Source organism: Pantherophis guttatus, chromosome 2, assembly GCF_059756535.1.
Source record: "Pantherophis guttatus breed Tessera chromosome 2, ASM5975653v1, whole genome shotgun sequence".
Lineage (NCBI taxonomy): Eukaryota > Metazoa > Chordata > Lepidosauria > Squamata > Colubridae > Pantherophis > Pantherophis guttatus.
Window position 1 is genome coordinate 160982629 of NC_142064.1, and position 26131 is coordinate 161008759.

General features: G+C 39.2%; 2 protein-coding genes across 3 annotated transcripts in view; one reads left to right on the plus strand and one right to left on the minus strand.

The window, feature by feature from the left end:
• Positions 1-26131, plus strand: part of RAB37 (RAB37, member RAS oncogene family) — a 103170-nt gene that overhangs the window by 12586 nt on the left and 64453 nt on the right. The gene's annotated exons all lie outside the window — the stretch shown is intronic.
• On the minus strand, positions 1524-24776 carry CD300LF (CD300 molecule like family member f). Its single transcript, XM_087885057.1, has 6 exons — positions 24598-24776; positions 14709-15044; positions 11453-11540; positions 8360-8495; positions 5775-5864; positions 1524-2146 (listed from the first exon to the last, which is right to left on the minus strand). Exons 1-6 carry the CDS (start codon positions 24665-24667, stop codon positions 2063-2065), a joined length of 804 nt encoding a protein of 267 aa, XP_087741183.1. The 5' UTR covers positions 24668-24776; the 3' UTR covers positions 1524-2062.

Here is a 26131-nt window from a genome sequence, read left to right on the forward strand (position 1 = left end):
ATGTGTATAAGTATTTCCTCAATATTTCTGAAAAATAATGCTGTTGCTTGATGTTTAGGAAATACAGGTAGTCCTTAATTTACGACCACAACTGAGCCTAAAATTTCTATTCTTAAGTGAAGCATTTATTAATTTTACAAACTTTCTTGCCACAGTTGTTAAGTGAATCATTGCAATTGATAAATTAGTAACCTGGTTGTTAAATGAATCTGATTTCCCCATTGACTTTGCTTGCCAGAGGTTGCAAAAAGTGATCACATGACCTTGGGACATAGCAACCTTCAGTGCCAAGCATCTGAATTTTGATCCCATGAATCATGGGGATGCTGCAAAGGTTGTAACTGTGAAAAACGGTCATAAGTCACTTTTTAGTGCCGTTGTAACTTTGAATGGTCACTAAATGAACTGTTGTAAATTGAGGATTACCTGTATAGCATTAAAAGCCTTTTTTCCTGCCATATTAATCTTTTAAGTGCTACAAAGAACAGTATAAACAATAATGGCTAGCTGGGGAATCCTGGGAGTTGAAATCCAAACATCTTAAAGTAGCTGAGGTTGACAAAGACTACTCTAAGCTGCTTTTACCTTTGGCTGTTCACCGCCCTGAGTCCTTCGGGAGAAGGGCGGTATATAAATTTAAAAAATAAAATAAATAAAATAAATAAACGCTAAAGGCCTTCTGGAAAAGTCAGATTCTAACTCTTCTTCAGAAAGCTGTTGTCAGGCCTGGAAGCCATCTTTGCATTGGATCTTCAGACCTGCCACATTTAGTGGTGTGAAAAAATGGGACGGGGGATTGTACGGAGTAGGGGAGATATATAGTCATAATAACATTCCTTTCTCTGAGAGTCAAGGACATCTTACCCTACACCTGGAGGGGTGTGACTGGGAGGCATTTCCAGTTGGGTCGGTGCATTGATTGGGCCATGTGATGGACATGTGGGTTCTGGGCAGGGTCTTGGACTTTTCTATGGGTGGGGAAAATCCGGGAGACTTCAGATTCGGGTTTTCCCAGATGTGCCAATATGACATCTCTAATAAAATGGAGCTTTGAGGAACTTCAGGCCTCGGAGTCTTCTTTCGTTGGGGGTGTTACTTGGAGCCTTGAGAGCTGCAGGATCTCACGCCCTCACATGATCAGCCTTCTCATCCTGGTTCCAGGCTCTATCTCTTTAAGGGTTTGGGGTTATTTCTCCTCATGGGCATTTCATTCGCTCTCCTCTTTACGATAACTCAGCCACTCTTGTCTTCTCATCTTGGGGAAGTTTTCCGGTGTCTATTCCCAAGAGCCAGTCCCTTTCTCTTTGGGAAAGGGCTGGGAATTTCCTTTGGGGATTCCTCCCCACAGGGAGAGGCAGGAAGGGACCTTGAAGCCTCCTGGGCCAAAAGACCCACTAGCTTTCTGCTTTTGGTGCAGACATTTTACATTATATCACATATCCTCTTGGTTGGTTGAAAGGAACTCAACAATTCGCTGAAATAAAAACAAGAAGCAAATACTAGTGGCCTCACAGCAGAACCAATAGAAGAAATCTATAGCTTTTATTTCCTTCTGATACAACTGATGGGGGGAAAAAAAACCCTAAACAAGGATGTTTACCTGCCAGGTTACTCAGATACTAATCTTTACCTGCAGAATCGCTTAGGTACTCTGCTGGATTTAAATAGTCTGTGTGCTTGAATGAATCCTGAGGCTATTGGCAAGATTGTCCTAAGGGAGGAGCAAAACCAGAGGATTTTCAAAGGGTTGAACAACAAAACATATCACACAAACCCATGGGTGGCTTGGCTGTGGAATTGTGGACGTTGTAGCCCAGAAGGACAGTTTTTAGATACTCTGGCTTAACACAAAAGTCACTGAAGATGGCTCTGGAATGCCATTCCACTTAGGTCAAAAGGATGGCCTTTATTTTATTGCATCTCTGCAGTAATGTAAGGGATGCCGAAGGGTTGCACTCTTCTATTGGAGCAGCTGGAACAGGACGACAGAGAAGGTTCTGAATCTTTCTTTTTCCAGTTCCTATAATGAGAACTTCTCAGAAGTGGCTTGATCGTCTTCTTTTCACGCATTAGCGTAGATAGGTTGGTCATTTAAGGTAGAAAATCTGAAGGACGCATAATCAACCTTTTCTGTGTTTTCAGAAACCTAGAAGGTTAACATATAGCACGTGTTACTAGAGTGATCAAAAATATTTGAAAAGGGGTCAGAAAAATCATATTTGTGGTTTGCCGATAGGCTTTTTCCTTAACTATGGTTGACCAGGTTGAGGTCAAGCAGCTAGGATTTACATATCAACCATACTGCCTAGATTCATACAACACATAATGTCATCAATTATGCAACTACATTTCAGATTAATAGGTTCCGTAAAGCCAGTCATAAACACATGTTCTGTAAGATTTTAATATTTTCACTGTGTTAGATAGTGAGGGTGGTTCTTCCAGAATAGCGTGTCTTCTTCCAATTGTACATTTAGAAGTCATAACTCTAAGCACCCCCACTCCATTACCCTACCATTATATTTTTGTACGTATTCAGTAACTTGATCTCAAGTTACTTGAGATCAAATCCTAGCAACAGTGGGACCTTTTTCTCTGAGAATGCCTCCCTGCAAGGCCTTTCCACAGTTTTAATCTCTATGTCATTGGCAATGTTCAAGTCCATTTATTTTTGTCTCGAGAATAGTGAACTTCAAACCACAGTAAGACAGTTCCCTGTTATTGAAATGCTGAGGTCTATGGAGCCTTGGAACTATCTATTTCCCCACTGGCAAGACATCTTCCTCACAGTATCTCCTGGCTTCAAGGTCTTTCAAGTAAATGTGGAAATTTGGAAAGATGTTATGGGCAGTCTCCAAAGTAGCTGCCGTAATTGATCTTGATATTGCCATTCAGAAAGGCCCATCTACCAGGAAATAATCTGTTGAAGTGCTCTCATGCCAGCCTCAGTGTAACTTTGCTTTTTTTTTCTGAGTAGGTGAGCTCAAGTCCAAATAAAGAACCAAATTAGGTATTTGAAGGCAAAATGGTGCCCAGAGGCTCTATGTTGGAGATTCAGATGATGAACAGGAAAGCATGGAATGGTCAGAACTGCCAAACTCTGATGAAACTGCATTCAATTTACATAATTTGCACATCAGCTCCTGTCCTCCTAATAATTTGAAAGCATGCAAATGCGAGTAGATAAGTAGGTACCACTTCAGTGGAAGGTAACAGCATTCCATATACCATTGGCATATAGTCATGCTGGTCACATGACCACTGAAAATGTCTTTGGACAATGCTGGCTCCCTCAGCCAAGAAACAGAGATGAGAACCTTCCCATAGAGTTGGATATGACTGAACAGGGAACCTTTACCTATTATTAGCACCCTAGAAAATCTAGATATGCCAGCCAATTGTGGTGCAGAGATTCACTTTTAAGCTCCCCCCAGGGGAGCTTTTTGGAACTTCCACAGAAGGCAAGGCATGGAAAACATCTTTCAACTGATAGCAATTTCTTGCTATGACCAAAGAAAGAGGAAAGAAAAACAAATAAAATGATGGGAATATTCTATTTTATAAAGCCTTTAGCACAACCCTGGGAAATTCCAATAGTAGGACAACACTATGATTTGAGAGTCACATGGATATAACTTTAAGAAAATCCAGAATTTCAGAATTAATGGCCTGTAATATTTTATCTACTTTTATATTTGGTCAAAGGAAGGTTGTCTTTTGATGTTTCCTATGTCCTTTAAACTCTGTAAACATTTTGTAGACCTGGAACAATTAAGACTAATTTTGCATTCCATATACAGATATGACTTTTGAGAGGCCCATCATCAGACTAGGAGTTGGAATTGGTTGCAAATGGTTGGGTGAAAGTTTCCCAGGCTTCTTTTCCTAGGATGAATTCACCAATAGTTTTGTTTATTTGGAAAAAAAAATACAGCTAATTTCATATATATGAAAATTGGAAGCGTAAAATTGCAAGTGTCTTGGCGACGTTTCGACGAAGTCTCATTCATCATCTTCAGGCTGGTGTTTATGGCTTCGTGCTTCTAGGACCAATGTGTGATCACAGCTGTTTCTTCCTTTTAACTGTCGGGGGTGTGTTCATCAGGCTTGTGCAAGGGGTCTTCTGCAGCAACTGCCGTTACTATTTCAAATCTGGTGCTGGTAGTCTGCTTTGCTGGGATGGCCCCACCTCTTCGTTCTGATTGGTTGGGAGTCCCAGTCTGTGTCTATTGGCTTGGCTTCGGGTGTATGGTTGGTTTTTCTCCACCAGGTGGCAGGGCTTCATCTTTGTGGCTGGCTGGAATGTGATTTGGCTGGAGGTCTCGTGTGTGTGTGTGTGTGTGTGTGTGTGTGTGTGTGTGTGTGTGTGTGTGTCTGGCTTCTGGGGTGTAGATTCTTCTGTCTGTGGGTGCTGGGACTCATTTGTTGACAAGGGCTAGTTTCCAGATGTCTGGTAGGCGGGAGGTATCGTCACGTTTATTCATGTTATGGGGGCGTTTTTCTATTTCAATTGCTTCCATAACTATTCTCTTGTTGAGGTTTCAGTTTTGGAGATTAATTTGGTTCCTTCAAAATCAATTTCATGTCCTGTAGCTTTAAGGTGCTGGAAAAGAGAGGAAGTTTTTTCTTCTTTTCTGACTGCATTCTTGTGTTCTGCAATGCGTGCATTTATTCTCCTATTGGTTTGTCCAATGTATGTGTCTGGGCAGATTTTGCATGGTATTTCATAGACTCCTTGGTTTTCCAGCTGGATCTTGTCTTTGGGGTTTCTTAAGATGTTGGCTATTTTTTGGTCAGTGCAGAAGGCTGTTTTGATATTGTATTTGTGGAGAATTTTGCTGATTTTATCTGTGGTGTCTTTGATGTAAGGGAGGAGGGCGATGTCGTTGTCCTGTTCTGTGTCTTGGTTCTTGGGGGTCCCAGCACCCACAGACAGAAAAATCTACACTCCAGAAGCCAGACACACACACCCCAACACCTCCAGTCAAATCACATTCCAGCCAGCCACAAAGATGAAGCCCTGCCACCTGGTGGAGAAAAACCGACCATACACCCGAAGTCAAGCCAATAGACACAGACTGGGACTCCCAACCAATCAGAACGAAGAGGTGGGGCCATCCCAGCAAAGCAGACTACCAGCACCAGATTTGAAATAGTAACGGCAGTTGTTGCAGAAGACCCCTTGCACAAGCCTGATGATGGCAGATGAGATTCTGCCGAAACGTTGCCAAAGTGCTCTCAATCTTACACGGGAGAAGACCCGAATACACCAAGACTTGCATATATATATGTGTGTGTGTGTGTGTGTGTGTGTGTGTGTGTGTATTTCTCTTTAGCCAGGTTCTTCCTACGTAAACCAAGATTTTTATGCAGCCCTAGTTCAGTGAAATCATAATCCACTAGTTTCTAGGCTTTTTTTCTGGCAGCCAGCAAACATTCTGCTGCCCATTGAACAGCCAGTTTGCTGGCTGCCAGAAAAAAAGCCTAGAAACTAGTGGATTATGATTTCACTGAACTAGGGCTGCATAAAAATCTTGGTTTACGTAGGAAGAACCTGGCTAAAGAGAAATACACATAAAGCCTATGAAAAGGAAAGAAAACAAATATATATATATTTATATAATATATAAATATAAATATAAATATATATATATATATATATATATATATATATATATATATACATACATACATACATACATACATACATACATACATACATACATTTTTGCAAATGTATTAAAAGCATTAACAAAGTTGAATAACAAAAGCACCTGAGACTTAGGAGCAAAAGACCGAGTTGGTATCACAGTTGTATATGCCACTTCTGTGCCATCTGTGGCTTGATCAGATGAAGGAGAAACCTAAATTAAAGGAAAACATGTTGCTACTTAATTTGGTTTGCCTGGTACTTCTCTTACCTTCACAGTACCAGTTGGAACATCATTAGGCTGACATTACCTTCCCTGGCTATATAACAGGATGATATCACAATCATATCATAATAAACACTGTTTCATTTGGCATTGTTTTTCCCTGCATTTATATTAATTCTGTTTGTCCTGTAATGTATTCTCTTTTGGTGGGTCAGGGTACAATCCTTGAATAAAAATGTGTTTCTTCCATAGAATTAAATGGCATTACTTCCATAGGCATTGAGATTATGGAAACTATTGATTTTGGTGATAGCCTTGAAGACAGGAGGTGCAAGGGGCCAATCAGAAGCATCCTCCGAAGGAATTCAAACTCCAGTGGTGGGGATGTCTGTTTCTTTGATAAGCCTAATCATAGAAAAGCTTCTAAGACCAACTGCACTGAAGTCTGATTCACTGTTGGAAATCAGTGGCTGAATGTGTTGAAGTGTTGAGTTTGGTGGATGAAATAGCATCTTATTTCCACATAGGATATGGAGAAATAAGAACTCAGGATACCCATGTAGAATTGAAAAAGAACCAAAACATAATACACAGAAACATAGGCCACCATGAAAGGAAGGAGTTTTCTTTAGAATGCTGTTAAGTTGTATGACTCTTAAATAATGGACATCTCTTTATTTTGAACTGTCAGCCTTGTAAATTGTTTCTCTCTTCAATGATTTTTTTTTAAGTCTGGTAGTCAAACAGTTTTACCTGTTGACTGATCTTTAAGTACTGAAAAATGCAAGGAAAATGTAGAAATTGAGACCCAAGACTGTAAATAGCCTTTTATGACTCAGAAGTGAATCCAAGATTTACTGATAAACTTCATGATAAATTCATGAACTTATCTTTTCTTATTTTGTAATTGTGCCCTGATGCTCAGGTTTGTGATTCTGTAAATTCTGTTTCAGAAAGACTTTGTCATCATGGAATGTGACCCAAAGGCCTAGTGATTTCCTTCATTAAAAGAATTTAAATTCCTAGATATCTAATCTCTTCCATCTTCTAAATTGAAATTATTCTTCCCAAGCCTTCCAGGTGTATTTAGCCAAAAATACCCACACTTATCTTCTAACATAGCTATGCTACTGAAAATTCTGGGGGCTTGAGTTCCAGAAAATCTGAACGCATTCATTTGGGAAATGCTGGATTAGCTGACACCTCAGACCTTTCCAACCTTATTATTTGACAAAATGGTTCAGACATGGTTTCTGCCAGCGTCATTGATCCAGCTATGTACATTGGATAAGATGGAATGTCTTATATCAATTTTATGAGTTGGGCCATGACTTTAAAATGTGATCCTCCATAAATATGTTCCAGGTCAACTCCTGTCCTCTTATTAAAGTTAATGCGCTTCGATGTATGCCTGTAAATTTTTGGAAATTGCTTACCGTAGATGGAAATTGCTTACCTTAGAGTTTTTGGTAGCTGAAAAAACAACAATAAAATAGCATTAGGGCATTGTTGCAACATTCAAAGCAGCAGCTTTGAAAAAAAAAATGTTAGTCGTATGGTTATCATTTCCTTCCTTTGGCCCAGTTAATTTTTATGATCTAACCAACTTTTTAAAAATTAGATTTTTCTCTCAGGAAAATTACATTTTTTTCCAAATTATGGAGTTAGGCAGCTGTTACTCAGATTCCTGGTTTTCTGTAATTAGAAACAGGGATCAGAAAAACAATTCCTTCATTCATTCAAATTCATAAAAGATGCAAAGGATTTTAAAGATAAATATTATGAAGAAACCAGAACTCTTTTATTGGGACTTATGGACAAGAAATTAGAAAAGATTCATGGCAGATTGATTTTGTATATGGTAACTGCAGCAAAAGTATTGTTAAGTTCAATGATGAAAGAACAGTGACATTTCCCATAGTGGAGGGATGAATAGCGAAAATGTTAGAATTTGCTGAGATGGCAAAGTTGATCTATTTGGTCAGAGAAAAAAAAACAACAAAAACTTTTCTGAAAATCTGGAAACCTTATAGAGACTTTTTGCTGAAAGCAAACAAAAATGATATGATAGTTTATGGATTCAAAGATGTGGATTAAATGAGAGATTTGTATAACTTCTAAGAAGAAGGGATTATAAAATTATAATTATATATTGAAGAGAAGGTTGAAAGTCATCGTATTTAGTACCGTGTTTCCCCGAAAATAAGACGCTGTCTTATATTTTTTGGAACCCTGAAATAAGCACTTGGCCTTATTGCCATGTGCTCAAAAGCCCGATTGGGTTTATTATCAGGAGATGTCTTATTTTGGGGGAAACAGGGTAGCTTAGGTGTCTTTTCTTTCTTTTTTCTTACACTTTTTTCTTTCTTTCCTTTCTTTTTTTAAAGATAAATCTTTATGTAAAATTCTTAATAATGTCATTTTTAAAAAATATGTCTTCCCAGCCACCAAACATGGTTCACTCCTGATTTAAGGAAGGAAACAATCAAGATGCAAATGCTTTTTGCAAATTTCTCACCTTTTTTCTTCTTTAGCTTCCACATCAACAGTGTCGCTCCACCTAAAATTAGTACCAGTAACCCAAGAAGCACGGGTAGCAGGATGATGAGATCAACGTCTCTGGTGGGACAGATATCAGAAAATCAGTGAGATTGCTGGACTATATTCCCTTCTGGTTGTTTGCCATATAGCTCTGGGTGTTATTTAAATGAATAAACTAGATTCATTCAGACTGGATGGCACTGGGAACTTCTACTTTGGAGCAATCCTCCATAGAAGGATTATACAGAGACTTTCTATAGATGAAGTCTCTTAATTCTAGAGAAATGTTCATTTTGTCCCTACTTCCGCTGATATACTAAGAGTTAATCCCTTGCTGTGAAAAATCCATATATGCTTTATTTCTAATCCTTACACAGCCAGTTTTTCTTGCCTTGCAGATGTCCTCCATATAGAGGGCCAATTTAAAATAAGTGTGTGTGTGTGGGGGGGGGAACTTATCCACAAATGTTGGAATAGAAGTTCAGTTTGAAAAAATCCATATGTACTACTTGGTGCTACCTCATCATTTTTTGCACAGGCTGGATTTAGTCACAGATCACAAATCTCAAACATGTTGGAAACCACAAACAGAAGTCATGCCTTATATGTTAGAACAGGACAGCAACCATTTTCTGAGGGCAGATACCACACACTTTATTAACCTCCCTCCCGTTGCAAAACTGAACTCTCTTTTCCTGCCACAGTTTAAAAATAATCTGTTTCTCTTAGGCTGCTTTGAGTTCTCTATTTTGAGTCCACTAACGCTAGAAACTCACAGAGGCTGAAATACTTGAGCAATAGTTTGCTATCTAAAAGCTTTTTCACCTTTGCTAAAACCGTGCAGTAGCTAAAAGCTTTTTGCCTCGTGTAAGAGGTTGCCAGTATGAAACCCCAGAGATTTTTTTTTAATTACTATTTTTTTCCCCTTTCAGTAGCTAGCTATCTTTCTCTAGTTAACAGTGGAAGGTTACACCATTCCCTCAGTCTCCAGAGAAAAGAGAAACTTTCACATCCTTTTTTTAAAAAAGCCCTCAGCTAGCTATGAAAAACTAGCTAGCCAGCTGAAGGAATGAAATTAGTGTATGTGTTTATATTATATGTTCTTTCTGGGTTTGAAATCACCAGCCTCTTATGAGCCAAAATCCTTAACTCCAGAGCTATCTTAGCAGTTTTGAAAAAAGTAGACATCTAGAAGTATTTAGAGTGGAAATTTATTTATTTATTTATTTATTTATTTATTTATTATTTATTATTTATTATTTGGAATCAACTCCCCCTGGGGCTCCGGTTAACCCCTGACCTTCGCACCTTCCACTGCGAATTAAAAACATGGCTGTTCAAATTGCCCAGCCTGGACTGATGGGGTTTGGATTATTTTAATATGTTTAACATGTGTTTAATATGTATTTTAACATGTTTTATCTGGTTTGATTTTAATTGTTGTGAGCCGCCCTGAATCCTATGGAGATAGGGCGGCATACAAATCAAATAAATAATAATAATAATAATTACATCCCACCTTTATTACTTTTATAAATAACAGAAGCTGGCAAATGTACCCAACACATTTTTTCTTCCCCCTATTTTCCCCACAACAACAAACCTGTGAGGTAGTCTGAGAGAGAGTGACTGCCCCCAGTCACCCAGCTGGCTTTCATGGCTAAGGTGGGATTAGAACTCATGGTCCCCCACTTTTTAGCCTGGTGCCTTAACCACAAGATCAAACTGACTCTAAAACAGCCAGCTAGGAAGGGTTCTTTAATTTTGAAGGGAGTTGTTGTACTTGCATTTATGTGTATTAACTTTGTGTATGTACCTTTGTGCATATAAATTAATATGCATTAAATATTTAACTTTAATTGTACTTTGTTTAAATACATTATTTTACAGATAGAGGTGAACCTTTGTAGCTCAGAGTTAAAATGAAGGGTCCTTGGTGCTCTCTGAAGTTGGTTGTTTTCTTGCAGATGTTTCATTACCCAAACTAGATAACTTCATCAGCACTGATGGGCTTTAGGTAATGAAACATCTGCAAGAAAACAGTTAACCTCGGAGGGCACCAAGGAGCCTACTTTTTCTACATATCTGCATTTTATATACATACAAAAGGATGTATGGGTGATTTGGCCACCAGAAGCAAAGTGATTGATCACTGCTTTCTTGGAATAGAAATGTGGGAGGGTCAACAGAAGAGGAATTATTTTCAATGGGAGATGAGAGCCACCTGCTGTCAGGGCTAAATATTTTGCAAGCTTTTTGGAAAGTGTATCAGTCCGCATGCACTTTTTAAAGCAATCTAAAAATTCCATTGCCATCTGTATGGGCATCTGGAATGGTAAGTAAGTAAGTAAATATGCCTTTAGATTAGACTTTCCCAATTTCCCTCCCGTTTTTGAGAAGATATAGACAGAGTCCAGGGAAGGTGTAAAGTACCATTTAGTTCTACATTGTTATAGTAAATACATATTTCCCTAGATTCCATTATATGTTTTTTCACTGTTCATTTGTGTTTGTTTTGGGTGTTTGGATTTTTAGGGAAGGCGTGTACTTTAAGATTACACTCTAGGGCAGTGATGTCAAACTCAAGGCCCGGGGGACAGATCCAGGCTGTGGGGTTCTTAGATCTGGCCCACGGAGCCGCCCTGGAAACAGCAAAGGACCAGCCCGCAGTACTTCTGCAAGCGAAAACGGAGCTCACGAAGGCCATTGGCAGCTCTCCCAAGCTCTGTTTTTGCTGGCAGAGGGTTGCAGGAAGCTGTCATAGTCGAAAACAGAGCTCAGGAGCCCATTTTCACTGGCACAGTGCTCAGGCCACCATAGGCCCCCCCGACATGAGTGATGTCGAGCTGCCATGCACCCTGGCCACAGCCTTTGTCCCCCCGAGGTCAAACACAACCCTGATGTGGCCCTCAATGAAATCAAGTTTGACACCCCTGCTCTAGGGAGATGTGGTGGTAAAAAGTTTAAGACCTCCTGCCTTATATCCTTAAATTCTGACAACTCCTGTCACTTGCTCTTCGTATATCTAAACTTACTTATTTGGACTGCTCTGTGTAGTTTCAGTAGGGAAGGTTGAGGTGGTGGAAATAGATCCCGTTGTTGTCATACTGGTAGGTGGCAGCTCTAAAAAAGGAAATTAAGAAAGTAGAAATGCATAATTTTCTAACCTATGCTTGCATGATCTTAAAATTATATCAACAATGTATACCGACAATGATGGACCTCTCACTGTTGGAAAAACATTCCAAACTTCAGAAATAAGTAGTAACTTTCCCCTGTGAGGTTGTTTTCCATTCAAATTGGCTACAAGTATTATGTCAACACAGAAGATAAATTTAAAGATTGATGACATGTCGAAACTGATACATCAGGAGGACCTATTGATGCCTACGGGGAGGTGGGAGGGAACAATTTGACAATGAAATGTTCAACAGACTTGCTCACTTCTGCCTGGCTTCTGGAAATACAGGTATGGAATGATGGAATTTATAACATTTGTTTGCAATCATTCTTTTCCCCTCTGATCTAAGTAGTCTGTGTACTTTGGCAGCAGGTAGCAGTCCCCCCAATTTGGAAATAACCCCAGGAAGGAGATTAAATAAACCTGCAAATATAAACAGCAAATATAAATACCAGCGTGCTAAGAGGTCTGTAGTTTATGTTCTCGTGGAAAGGCATATTTTTTTTAATATACTGTTATACCAAGAATATTGGCCGACAGGGAACTGAACCAATTTCCTTCCCTTGTTAAAATGCTTTGCTTCTTCCTTCAAATTTCAATGTGGCTCTTAAACTTTTAGGACTCCTTTCTACTCCAAAAATTATGGAGGGCAGCAAAACAGGTTTTTGTTTGTTCGTATGGGTTGTGTTTATCAATATTTACAGAATTTAAATTAAAATGGATACATTTGCTGCCATTACCACTTCTCACAAGTGTTTGATGGGAATTTAATTTTTCAACATTGTCTGACAAATTATTTCAATTTGCACAGCCCTGAGAGGGTCCCGAGGGAACCCCAGGGTGCTGAGATCAGACTTTGAGAAAAACCAGTTTACATAAACTGTTAGGATGACAGCCATGTACTCCTGAGCTGCCTCTGCTCCTGTGCCCAGGGAAGGAAGATTGATGCCCTTCAACACCATAAGCCCAGGGAATTCTATTGCCAATTCAGCCACAGCACCAAAGCAGCTTGGGCTGGAATCCATTATGTAGCAGGAAGGCTTGATACAATGGCAGCCCACCCAACTGATTCCTAGAACCAAATCATGAATAGGTCTCATATGTGGTTATCTGCAAGGTAGCATCCCTAGCAGGTAGCAGAGCCAGGACTTGATTCAATGGAAAGCAACAGTCTCAACTGATTTGTGCATCAATATCAATGGCACAGAGGTTGAACTGGAGACAGTATGTAAAGCTGAATGCATTGGAAAAGATCACCCCTGCATCCAGTGGTGGGATTCAAATAATTTAACAACTGGTTCTCTGCTCTAATAACCGGCTGGATGGGCGTGGCCATGGTGGGCATGGCCAGGAGATGTGACAGGCAGCACTTGGCCACCTGCACCCCCTGGGTGCAACCCCCTGTTTTAGGCCTAGTAGGCCTCCCTGCAGCCTCCTGGGAGCAAAAACGGGCTGCGGGGGACTCCTGGAAGGGGCTGGGGTGAGGGGAGGGGCCAGCCAGCAATTTAACACTGGCTGAATCCCACCACTGCCTGCACCCATAAATTTTGGTGTGGAGGATGTACATGTCTACCCACAGATTCTACCCGTGCAAGCCACATAAAATGTTTTGGAATCTTTCAACATGCCTATTGCATTAATAAACAAGTAAGCAAACAAATAGAATAGTGATAGAACGTAGCCCCAGAATCTCAATTGCTCTAAATTACTCCTGCTGTCTTCCTTAGTATAACTCTCTGCAAAGTGGAAGATATATTTAACTAAAAGAAAGGTGTAGCTTGGATGTTGGAAATAGAAGGAATTATGTAATAGAGAAGCCTAAGCATGTGGCTTTTACTTTTTCACTTATGCAAACTTTATAATACAATACATCCTCTACCTACAATACATCCTCTATCTAGTAATCGAAGAGATCAGAACAGAACTGGAGTTCTAATATAAGGGCCGAGGCAGAGTACATGCTACCCCTGAAGGACTCCAGTTTACTACTGATGCTTTATATTTTCCTAGCAACAATCAATTCTCTCCTTCTGTTCCTGCTGCCAGCAAGCTCCATGATGGAAATCAACATTCTCATCAATCAGATATCAGAGGGGCAAAAGCTTTTTTTTCTGCAGAAATGCTGCTGGATACAAGAGATTTGGTCTATATTACTCCTAATCCACTACCTGGCACAGCATGCCATTGAAAAAAAGTGTTTGGTTCTTCTCTTTCCATACAGTTTTCTTTGACTAATACCAAGTGTGTGATCAAGTATTTCTCCTTTCTCAACCAAGGACAATTCTGCATGGCAGATTTAAACTGCTCATCTTCCATGCTGAAACCAGCTGGAAGTTTCATTTTAAGAAAGCATTTCTGAATTTCAAGCTTTGGTAAAAAGGGCAGGCAGGATGTTCTGTCTGGATGGCAGTGATCACAGCCCCCAATGGGTAGAGTCTCCTGCTGCTTTATCCACATCCCATCTGTGCTGGGAACAAATCCCTATTGCCTTCTTTCCCACACGTGGGTCTTTGAAGGTATGTTCTTTCCACTGAAGATCCTTTCATATGAACCCCCGTTCAGGAATTGCCTGTTATACTGACATCTTGAAATTTGGTGCATAAGCAAAAAGCTTCAGGGCTTTTGAGGAGGATGTTGCTTGCTCAGAAAATGAACATTTCTAGTGGGGCTAGAAGGAGAAACCAGAAGAATTTGTGTCAATCTCACCCCAGTTCCAGGAAGGAAGGAAGGAAGGAAGGAAGGGAGGGAGGGAGGGAGGGAGGGAGGGAGGGAGGGAGGAAGGAAGGAAGGAAGGAAGGAAGGAAGGAAGGAAGGAAGGAAGGAAGGACCAACATTTCACTTGCTCTGTGAAATTCACTGGTGAAAAAAAAGGAAAAAAAGGTCATGGGAAAAAAAATCCCTAAAGCTAATTCAGGAGATGTACCTGAAAGAGTTATAGTGAGTTAGTTAATGCAAGTCTCCTTAAGAGGCTTTCACCACTGTCTCTCAGCATCTGGACTGGGTTGCCTTTCTTGAGATGAATATTCAATGTATTTGGGGCTTCCTCCCCCACTTTCCCATAATCTCTAACAAGATTTCATCTTCCTACAGTGCTTGATAAAAAGACTCACCTATGGTTACTGTAATATTTACTTTCCAATTTAAATCAGACGCGTAATCTTTTTCTATGGCACACCAATAAATGCCAGCATCTTCCTTTGTGATGTTCTCCATTCTCACTGTGAATTCAAGTTCCATGTGATTGTCCTTGATAACAGTTCTGCCAACTCTATTTTCTTCCTCAGTCCCCTTAGTCTTAACGACGTATGTACAGGAATCCCAATCAGAGCCTTTGCACCAGTACTTAACGTAGTTACGATAACCTCTTTTATAGTGACATTTTACACTCAGCGTCTTGCCAAGCGAAGCGTTCAACATCGAAGGGCCTACAACGATAGACGTCAAACCTGAAAAAGAGGAACATCCAATCTCAGGCAGCCATTCAAGCCATTATCCTCTGTGCAGATGGAAAAAGTGGTTTTGCCATAAAAGGAACAAAACAAACAAGCAAACAAAAAACTCAAAGAAGAGAAAATTTTTAAATATTTCTGTCCCATATAGAAACATTAGTTTTACTATGTGGAGTCTTGACTTGCTCTGATGAAGAGATGGCATGCAGATTCATTCTCTATTAATAAATCAACTGATAAGTATATTGGAAGACTAAAAATCAAAAGGTGTTTGTTTGGTATATGGAGATCATATTAATTAGCAAAATAAATATAGAAATGTAATATTCTCTCTCTTTTTCTCTGTGTACAATTCAAATGAAACTAACATCAGCCTAACTGTGTTCCTCCTCAGGTCCTTCAATATAGCTGTAAAAAGGAGAAGGATACAGTATTTTCATTCTAGTTTATAATTCACCGTAGTCTGAAATCAAATTCACTATAATTAATATTTACTGTAATTTGTTAAATTAAGCCAGATTCATGAACTATGCTTTGATCTTGACCTTCGCTTGTTTCGAGGAAACCATAATTAAAATTAGCGACTGAGTTTGGCTTGGATGTCAAATCTATTGCTTAACGCATTGTAAGCCGCCCTGAGTCTCCGGAGAAGGGCGGCATATAAATCAAATTAAAAAAAAAAATCAAGCTCGGTTTAATTACAAAAAGATGTTCAGAACTTTTCCTTGTGGTTTTATCAGAAAAGCTAGGAGGGCATTTAAGCATATCAACCCAAGGCTAAACATCTCACAGAACATAGGACTTAATGGGAAATAAGCAATATAACTGCCGATTGTATTTTTTGCAAAGGAGACACCCCCCCCCCCCCATCAGTCAGAGTGAGGCAGACTAATCCCTGGAGCTCTTTTCTATTATTTCTTTAAAATCTGACGGCCATGCTGAGCTGCCAAATTGGATGGCGTTCTGCTAAAATCAGCGGCAAAGCAGTTTTGACAGCTATTTCATAGGCTAATTTTAATATAAACATGCAGGGCTGCTTCATTTAGGTCTGGGGAAATTAGGTGTCTTCATCTTGACATTTTGATGGGTTGAGTCAAAAGAAATCCCTGATATTGAGACTGGGTAACTGAAAAAAGGAAACAAAGCCAGTTTGTAGAATTTATTACAGGATATAATAGTATATTAAAAGGATATTTTAGTACAAGTAGTCCTCAACCAGTGGTGGGTTGCTACTGGTTCGCCCCAGATCGGGTGAATCGGTAGCAGCGGCAGCAGGCTCCGCCCACATGCCTGGACACTTCTGCGTATGCACAGAAGTGTCGCGCGCACCCACAAGCAAACCAGTAGTGACGGGTTTTGAAACCCGTCCCTGTCCTCGACTTACAGCAGTTCATTTAGTGACCATTTAAAGTTGCAATGGCACTGAAAAAAGTGACCTATGACTATTTGTCACACTTATGACCATTACAGCATCCCCACAGTCATCTGACTTATATTCGGATGCTTAACAACTGACTCACATTTATGATAGTAGCAGTGTCCCAGAATCCTGTGGTCCCTTTTTGCGACCTTCTTACAAGCAAAGTCAATGTGGAAACCAGATTCACTTAACAACCGTGTTACTAATTTAACAACTGCAGTGATTCACTTAACAAATGTGGCAAGAAAATGGGTCAAAACTCACTTAACAGATTTCTCACTTAACAACATAAATTTTGGGCTCAAGTTGTTGTAAATTGAGGACTACCTATATAGATTATAACCATCTTTGAAGTTTAATTCAGGCTAGAGTATCAAGGAACAGATAAATGTCCATTCTTTTTTTATAGAAGGAAATTCCCATTGTAAGCAGTAATTTGCATGTTATCCCAATGGGTTTTTGGGGCTGTGAGTACAATCTGAGAGTAGTTTTAGCATTCTTCCCACCAGGCCATGAGGCAACACAAGAACCAATAAAGGAGAATATTAGTAGACATGAGGGGTCATTGGTGCTTTCTGAACTTGGTTGGGTTTTTTGCAGCTGTTTCATCACCCAAACTAGGCAACATAATCAGAGCTAGCATTGATGATGTTACTAATGATCAGCACTAATGATGTTACCTAGTTTGGGTGACAAAACATCTGCAAGAAAACCAAGCTCAGAGAGCACCAGGGACCCCTCATAGCACAAGGATGCCAGCATCATTCTGCCTGCTGTATACAGTTGGATGTATGACCAGGCCAATGACTGATTTACTATTAAAGGAGGTGGGGAGAGGACTTTTAAGGTACAGGGATTGATGCATTTCTCTTTCAGTGGGACAAAAGTTCCAGCAGTCACTTTCCAAAAGTAGGCTGGGTCTAGCAACGTGAAGGGACATTTTATATATATTTGATTGAAACCTCTTATACACTTTTTTCATGAAGAAACAAGTGCATTCGTGATTTGTGTTTTTAATTATTAGAAAAAACTGGGTAACAGAAAAAAAATGAGCTCTTTTTTGGTAACTCATAGAGTCAGAGTTAATATTGTAATTGTGCTTATATTTGCTTCAGAAGATATTGAAAATTTTTTCTTTCTGTTTATTGTTCTCTGTCCTCTGCAATTTTTTTCTTTTTTCTTTCTCCCCTCCCCCCCCCTTTTTTTTTTTTTAGTTTGGGTTAGTTTTTATGTTCTTTGTGAATTTTAATAAAAATAAAGTAATAAATATATATATACTAAAGTAAGTTGGGCCTGGGGGAGGAACTGCATTTTGACTTTGGGTCTAGGAGAACTCGTTACTGCTGGGTTGCCGTAACCAGCTACAGTTGCCGGGTCTCCACCACTGGCTTGCTTCGACTGGCTCAGTCGAAGCTTTTTTTTTTTTTTTTAAATCATTTTTTTTAATTTTTAAAAGCATTTTTTCTACAACCTCTTTGGCTGAAAAAATGCTTTTAAAAGTAAAAAAAAAGCTTCTGATGATCACGCGGCTCAGCTGGGATCATCAGAGGCTTTTAAAAGCATTTTTTCTACCATCTCTTCAGCTGAAGAGGTTATAGAAAAAATGTTTTTAAAAGGAAAGAAAGCCTCTGCTGATCAGGCAAGTCAGCTGGGATCATCAGAGGCTTTAAAAGCATTTTTTTACAACCTCAGCCAAAGAGGTTGTAGAAAAAATGGTTTTAAAAGTTAAAAAAAAAAAGTTGGCCACGCCCACTCAGTCATATTACCCCTCCCAAGCCACGCCCACAGAACCGGTAGTAACAAATTTTACATTTCACCACTGGGATGACTGGTGGTGGTGAGCCGACCCAGTGTCGGCAAATTGTCCCATTCTGATTGACTTTAGAGGGGCAGGATTATCCATCTCTCTGAATCATTAAATATAAGCATTTTAGCCATTTTAATGTAATCTCCTGTTCTGAAACAGATGAACTAAAAGGGAGGTTGCTGTAGCACCCTTTGGTTCGCAAGGACCAGTTTCTCTACCATTGGAAGGTAGATCTGGACCACTCTGAGTAGTTGACCAGGCCCTCTGTAAATCAGATTGTCAAATTGTCAATTCAGAGTAGAAACGAATGCCCCAACATGCAACACACTCTGATGGACACTGTAGTAGCCTTAAGCACTCTGTAATTTACAGAGTCAGGACTATTACTACATGGATTTGACAAGCAAGCAGCTCAGTTTACAGAGGTCCTGGTCTAGTCATGGGAAAAGTCAGAAGCTACAGAGAGAAGGGAGGAAGTTTGCAGTAGCTGAAAGAGGCCTACATGCATGTGACACAAGTTGTGCGTATAGCGGGACTAGCATTGAGAGGAGATGAAAACATTACTATCTCACTGGATCAGAAAAAGGCAAAATTAGTTAGCTCTAGCTGTGGACTGGGAATAAAGGGAAGGCTACGTCATGCAGATGTATCCTTCAAGAACAGTTAGGGAGGCATCCTTTGGCTGAAGTTTCGGAACATGGGTGGATAAGCCCTACGCTTCCACTATTTTTGTTCCTTAATTTAATTTAATTTAATTTAATATTTAAATTTATATACTGCCCTTCTCCCGAAGGACTCAGGGAAGTGAACAGCCATAGGTAAAAAACATAGAATACAAAATTTAAAAACAATTTAAAATGTATTAAACAATTTGGCCCAACAGTTAAAATCCCCCATTTAAAATTAAAATTAAAATTACATCATTGGAAAGTTAGGCCAGCCTGGCTTGATGAAATAAAAAAGTTTTGAGGGCCCGACAGAAAGTACGTAGATCCGGAATCGCCCGTACAATAATGTAGTTATTGTAAAGCAAGTGCAGCTATGAATATCCAAAATCACGTTCTTTAAACACACAAGGGCTTCAATCCCATGTACTTTATCAGTTAATAATAAAGCAGCGATTAAACATAATGTTTCCCATTTGTTTTTGCCTTTTGGGGAAGTCACATCAGTAAAAAGCTTCCATGGTCTCTTGATTAGCGATGGAAGCTAATCTGTCATGGCCATGATCCTAATCTGTGATGTAGTTTTCTGAGAATCATTCTTCCTTTGCCTCAAGAGGAAGGGTGAAAAGAAGGGATGGTTATACGTATGTTTTGAGAACAGGTGAATGTTTGAGGGAAAAACCTTCAAAATCACCTTCTGCTAGATATAACCAGAGCAAATATAAAGTATCCTACACTGTAATTTTACCATGTCTTCCTATGGTACACATTGTGTAGTGGGCTTCAGTAGGCAAGGAGCAGACCATAAGTACAACAACATTTATTGACTCAAAACTGGAACTGAGGAACAGCAGGCAAATGCCTGTAATTTATATTCTAGGCCCATAGGGCCTTAACCAATCATAGTACTTGAAAAAGTCCGTTCAGATATGAATGTATCAAGTTTCCCTCCAAAACAGTTGGAGTTAACACTCATCTAAAGATTAGTTTCACTTTAGCAGGGCTTAATACCAGGGGTGGGTTCTACTTACCTTTTCTACCGGTTTGCAGTGGGGCCGCTTGTGCGCGCTTGCTTTGCTCGCGCACGTACGCACTCTTCCACACAAGCGCAGAAGCATTTTGATGACATCAGGGTTGGTGGGTGGAGCCTCCCGCCGGTTTTACTACCAGTTCTATAGAACTGGTGCAATCCGGGGGCAACCCACCACTGCTTAACACAACTATATATATTCAATACATAACAGTTACATGTAGCCAACAAGTGCGTGATACCATCAACAAACTATCACTGACCATTCCAGACTTTGAATATCTTTAGTTCTTTTCAACCTCAGAACCCTGGACTTTTCCCACCCCCCCTTTCTACACTTCTAATGGAAAAGAAATTTTTATTCAGGCAAAGTCATTCTTCCTTTGGGAGGGTGGGGGAAGGAGATCCTTTCTCTACCATCCACATACAGGAAGTCTTTGGCTTACTACAGTCCATCAATGACCGTTCAAAGTTACCATACTACTGAAAATAGTGACTTGTGACCGTTTTTCACATATATAACCATTGCAGCTCATTGACTCATATTTCTGACAACTGACTCATATTTGTGATGGTTGCAGTATCCCATGATCATGTGATCTCCTTTTGCCACCTTCTTACAGGCAAAGTCAATGGGGGAAGCCAGTGGTGGGACTTAAATAACTTAACAACCGGTTCTCTGGCTGGGTAGGCGTGGCCAGTTGGTCATGTGACTGGGTGAGTAATGTCACTCATCACACCCAGCCCTGCCTCCTGGCCACTCGCCTCAAAGGCAGAAGTAGGATTCAGCCAGTTGGGGCTAATCCCACCACTTTCTGGCCCTGCCCATTTTGGGGCTATTTTCAGGCCATTTTTGGGGTCGTTTTTGGCCCAAAAACAGCCTGGCAAACAGCCTGAAAAATGAGTGGGGGCGGGGCCAGCCAGTGATTAGATTTGCCAGTTTGCTGAACTGCTCAGAATCTTCACTACTTGTTCGCCCAAACTGGTGCGAACCGACAGCAGCCCACCTCTGGGGGAAGCCAGATTCATTTAACAATTGTGTTACTAACTTAACAACTGCAGTGATTCATTTAATAATTGTAGCAAGAAAGATAATTAAAATAGGGCAAAATTCACTTAATAAATGTTTCACTTAGCAACAGAAATGTTGGGCTCAATTGTGGTCATAGGTTGAGGACTATCTTGTACTTTGCTTCCTAACTCGGTGTCACTTGGCCAAATTCATGGAAAGGTTCTGTAAGATGCTATGCCAGTTTGCCGAGATGAAATACTACACAGAATGGACAGTAGCTGGAATTGTTTTCTTGAAAATGCTGGCAAAAAGGAAGTAAATTCTGTCCAATTTGATGGAGAAGAGTGTCAGCCAACCAGCTGCCCCTTCTCAGAGCTCAACTCTTGGCAAACTAGAGCTGGATCCTGAAGAACTGGCACTGCTCAAAGAGCAAATCAAAGTCACGCTAGCCATATCTGAGCCTGTGTAGGGGGAAGACAAACTGGGGAACACCTGAGTTGCTTTTCAAGTATACTGGAGATGTTTTGCAGTTGGAACAGATGCGGTGCAGCAATTCTCAGCAATTCAAAACCTAGTGGAACCAATAATTTGGAGACAAGCAAGATAAGGAACTTCATCTGGAAAGAAAAGATAAGGTTGCATTCACCTATCTAGCCACCCTGCCAAGCCCCATCCCAATATCCACAATCCAGAAACCCTTTCAATGTTGCGGTCACATTGATGACTCGGCCATCCAGAACAACTGCAATCACAAAACAAAACTGTTAAAAGCCCACAAAGAATATGGAACAAAGAAAATGGAACAGAAGTGGGATTGACCGAATTGCAGGGCTAGAAGATGAAAAGACTCCAAAAGCAAAAGGAAATGTAAGTAAAAGGGCTCAATATATTATACTTCATATTACAACAGCAGCAAGAATCACATTTGCCCAGAATTGGAAACAAGAAAACATGCCATCAAACGCAATGATAATAAAAAAAAAAGTCCTCGATTGAGCAGAAATGGATAAATTAACCATGGAGCTTAAAGATAGAGAGGAATCAGAGTATTACAAAAGTTGGAATATGTGGTATCCATGGCTTGAGACGAGATGTAAAATTGATGCATAAAGATGATATAGAAAGTACGTTAAATTGAAATTGAAAATTATATAGATTTATAAATATGATAAAACTTGTTAAAGGATAAAAGGAATATGTAAATACATATGTATACATACTACAAATATGATGACTATATTATTATTATTTTTTAAAAAAATATTTGTAAATACAAATTAAACAAAACAAATCACGACAAAACATGTAAACATATAAACAAGAATTCAAATATATATCAAGTTTATCGTAACTGTACTGTATGTTCTTGTTTTTGCTTTTGACTCCTTATTACTAAGACATATTTCTTATGTCTATTTTGGTGGTTCATTGTTAACCTATATTCGTAAATTTTATATTCTTATTGCTATATTGGGTCACTCCACTTACTTCCTAATTTTTCCCTTTTCTGTCTTCCAACCAGGTGTACCACTTTTCCCATACTAAGTAGTAATTGTGTTCTTCTCTATTTTGTAATTCCTTTGTGAGTCTGTCCATTTCTGCACATTCCATGATTTTGTTAATTACTTTTTCTTCCATTGGTATGTCACTGCCTTTCATATGATGACTATATTAAATTGATGTTAATGAAGAACAAAAATAGAATATAGTAAAAGATATTATATATTTAAAGGTGTACAAAATAATAGGTGTATAAAATAAATAAATAGGTGTATATAGGTGTATAAAATAATAGGCCATAAATTGGAATTATGAAATTTGAATCGTTACCGATAGTTGAAAGCTGTAATAATGGAAATGTGCTTTTAAAATTAAAAAAAGGTTGAATAAAGTCTATTTAAAAAAACAAAAGAAAAGATTCCAAAAGCAGAATTTGAGGGGAAAAAGGATCACCACATATAGTATCCAGGAAGTGAAGTTCCCTCATGAAAGTGTCAGAGAAAATAAGAACTAATGTCTCAACTAAGCCAGTAACCCACATGACAAACTATCTTCAAAATGTTCCCAAATAGCACTTTGAAAACATTTGAATCGTGGTGCTTATCTAGAACAATATAGTAGAAGCCTATAATTTAGTTTTCATTAACAAGATTATCAGAGAACTGTTAGAAGGGAAAGCTCTGAATGTCATTTTCCAAGTAAAATTGCTTCTCCCTACACTGTTCACCTTCTCACAAGATGGAACAGACACTGTTACATAAAATTATGCCTTAAAATTCCAGACCAATTACCAAAAAACAACACCAGCTATTCAAATTCTTCATTTCAGTCACCCTGATCTTGCAATTTCTTATGCTTTTTCCTTTAAAAAAAATGAGCTACAGCTGCTTTTGATCTGGTTTAATCTAAACTATATTACTCCTTGGAAATAGCTGCCAATAAGAAATAGAACAAAATGTTTCTCCTGAAGTGAAGTTCTTCTAACGTCTGCCCATTATATCTCCACACTTAATGACTGTTTACTGATGTTGCTGCTAGTACAGTAAGGAAGGAAAGAAATTTATCCCATTGTTCTACAGAAATGAAATATTTTGGGGTGGAATTTTACACCACTCTGTACAATAAATAAATGCAAGCTGTGGAACCAGTGCAAAAAAATAAATAAATAGTTAATTGGAATCTTCAATTAACTCAATAATAGTAACTGTGAGAGGGATTAGGAGAGAGTCCCAATAGACAATCATTTAAATATGAGCCAGCTGGGTGCTTCAGCTGCCAAAAAAGCCAAGGCAGATCTAGGTTGCATTAACAGAAGGATAGATTCAAGATCACATGAACGGTTAATGCCATTTTATAATGCCTTGGTAAGTCCGCACTTGGAATATTGTATCTAGTTTTGGTTGCCATGATATAAAAAAGATGTTGAGACTCTAGAAAGAGTGCAGAGAAGAGCAACAAAGATGAATAAGAGGCTGGAAGTCACAACATAGGAAGAACCATTTCAAGAATTGAGTATGTCTAGTTTAATGAAAAGAAAGACATGACAGCAGTGTTCCAATATCTAAGGGACTGCCACAAAGAAGAAGGGGTTAACTCATTCTCCAAAGCACCTGAAGGAAGAACAAGAAGTAATGGATGGAAAGTAATCAAGGAGAGAACCAACCCAGAACTAAGGATAAATTTCCTGACAGTGAGAACAATTAATCAATGGAACAACTTGCCTCCAGAAGTTGTGAATGCTCCAACACTGGAAGTTTTTTAGCAATTGGACAACTGCTAAAAGCAGTTGAGCAGGGGGTTGAAATAGAAAGCCTCCAAGGTCTCTTCCAACTCTCTTATTCTGTTACTTTGTTATTCTTTAGACTAGAGAACACTCACTTGTAATTTTAATTTTGCTAACAATTTGAATGTAGGCCCCTCTTGATCATGAGGCCCTAGGCTGAAGCCTAGTTAGCCTATAGGAAAATCCGGCCCTGCATCTTACCACTATTAACTCATAAGACTCCTCCCTTTTATAGTTTTGATGCTTCAAATTCTAGGAATTTTTTGAGACACCTGGATCCAACGCTCTCTTCCTCTTACGATCCCTTAGTGTAAACAAATATAAATATCTTACCTTTTAGGAAGAGATCAGAAAGGAGGAACAGTCCCACAGTCAGGTGCTGCTGTAGCATGCTGCCCTTCATTGCACACTCACATTCTCCTTTAACTTCTACCTGTTGGTTTGACTATCATGGAAGATTTCTTCAGCAAAGCATTTTTCCATGTCATTTGCATAGCACATATCTGAATGCAAATTGAAACACCATTACTTCTGCTTTATCTACCCAGTTATGAGAAATCTTGCTCATGATGAAGAAAGAGGAAACAGAAGTCTACCGCCAATAAATTACAACTCCAGTTTTTCAAGCATCTTGTCTGAATATTAAAAGGAAGGAAATGCAACCGTAAAAATTATCATCTTGAAATTTTTTCAGCAAAATCAGGATACAGGAAAGAAGCCACTTTGTCTGCCCCGAGAAAAGGGAAAGGCCACATATACTAAGAGGCTTCTTTACATGAAAATAAAATAAAATAGTTTTGAAAGTGGAAGTTGTTTGATTCTGTAAGTATTTTCTACTGTTTCTGAAAGATTGTGACAGCACTGACTGCAGAAACTGTATTCAGAGGCTCATGAAGGTCTTAATACAAGCAAATGCAAAAAGGGGAATCAAAAATACAAAGGATCTGCAGCTACCAAATGCATTAACTTGCAATCCTTAAAATAAGGACAGAAGACCTGAGGAATTCAGCTTCCATGTAGATATGGCAGAGGCAAATGCCATAGGTATGCTGAAAATAAACACATTTTATTGGCAAAAAGGAGCAGAAAGAGTAACATGCTTGGTGACAAACAACAAATTTTCTAGAAATTCAATGAGAAAGTCTCTTCAGTAGAAAAAGCTTCATATCCAAGTCCACTCAAAGCCACCGACACAAACAATCTCCACAATTTACAAGGGCAGAAATTCAGCAGCACCCAAAAGGAACTGCTTTAAAAAAAAACCCTATTCAGATTAGCCTGCAACACACTGGCATTACAAAGAGCAGACATAAATTACAACACAACATGTTTCAACACAATGGATATTAGTGCAAGTTCAGCAAAAGTACAAGTCACCCTTACCACAACAACACAAATATTGCAACCCAGAAAAAAAACCCAACTTGGAAACTCACGTTGTTCCAACCATCTGGAATATGAACCAACGAAGTCCCCACAAAGCATCCTAAACAAACCCAAAGATCCAATATCAAAATAAGACAAAATAGGAATTATCCACAAAATAAAATGCAATGACCGCTATACAGGACTGACACTCAGGAGCCAGCATAACATGTTTATGGGCATCAATTGGCTGTGAAAAATCTATAGTGCAACTTCATTAATTACCCTGACACCAGGGTGACCCCAACTTACTACAGCAATTGTTGCGGTTCCAGTTTCCATCATTAGGCAAATCCCAGACAGTCAGTGTCCTGTAGTCATATGATCACCATTTGTGAATCTCCTGCCAACTTCCCCTTTGACTTTGCTTGTCAGAAATTGACACTGAAGGTTGCAAATGTTGATCATGTGACTTTGGGACACTGCTACTTTCATAATTGTG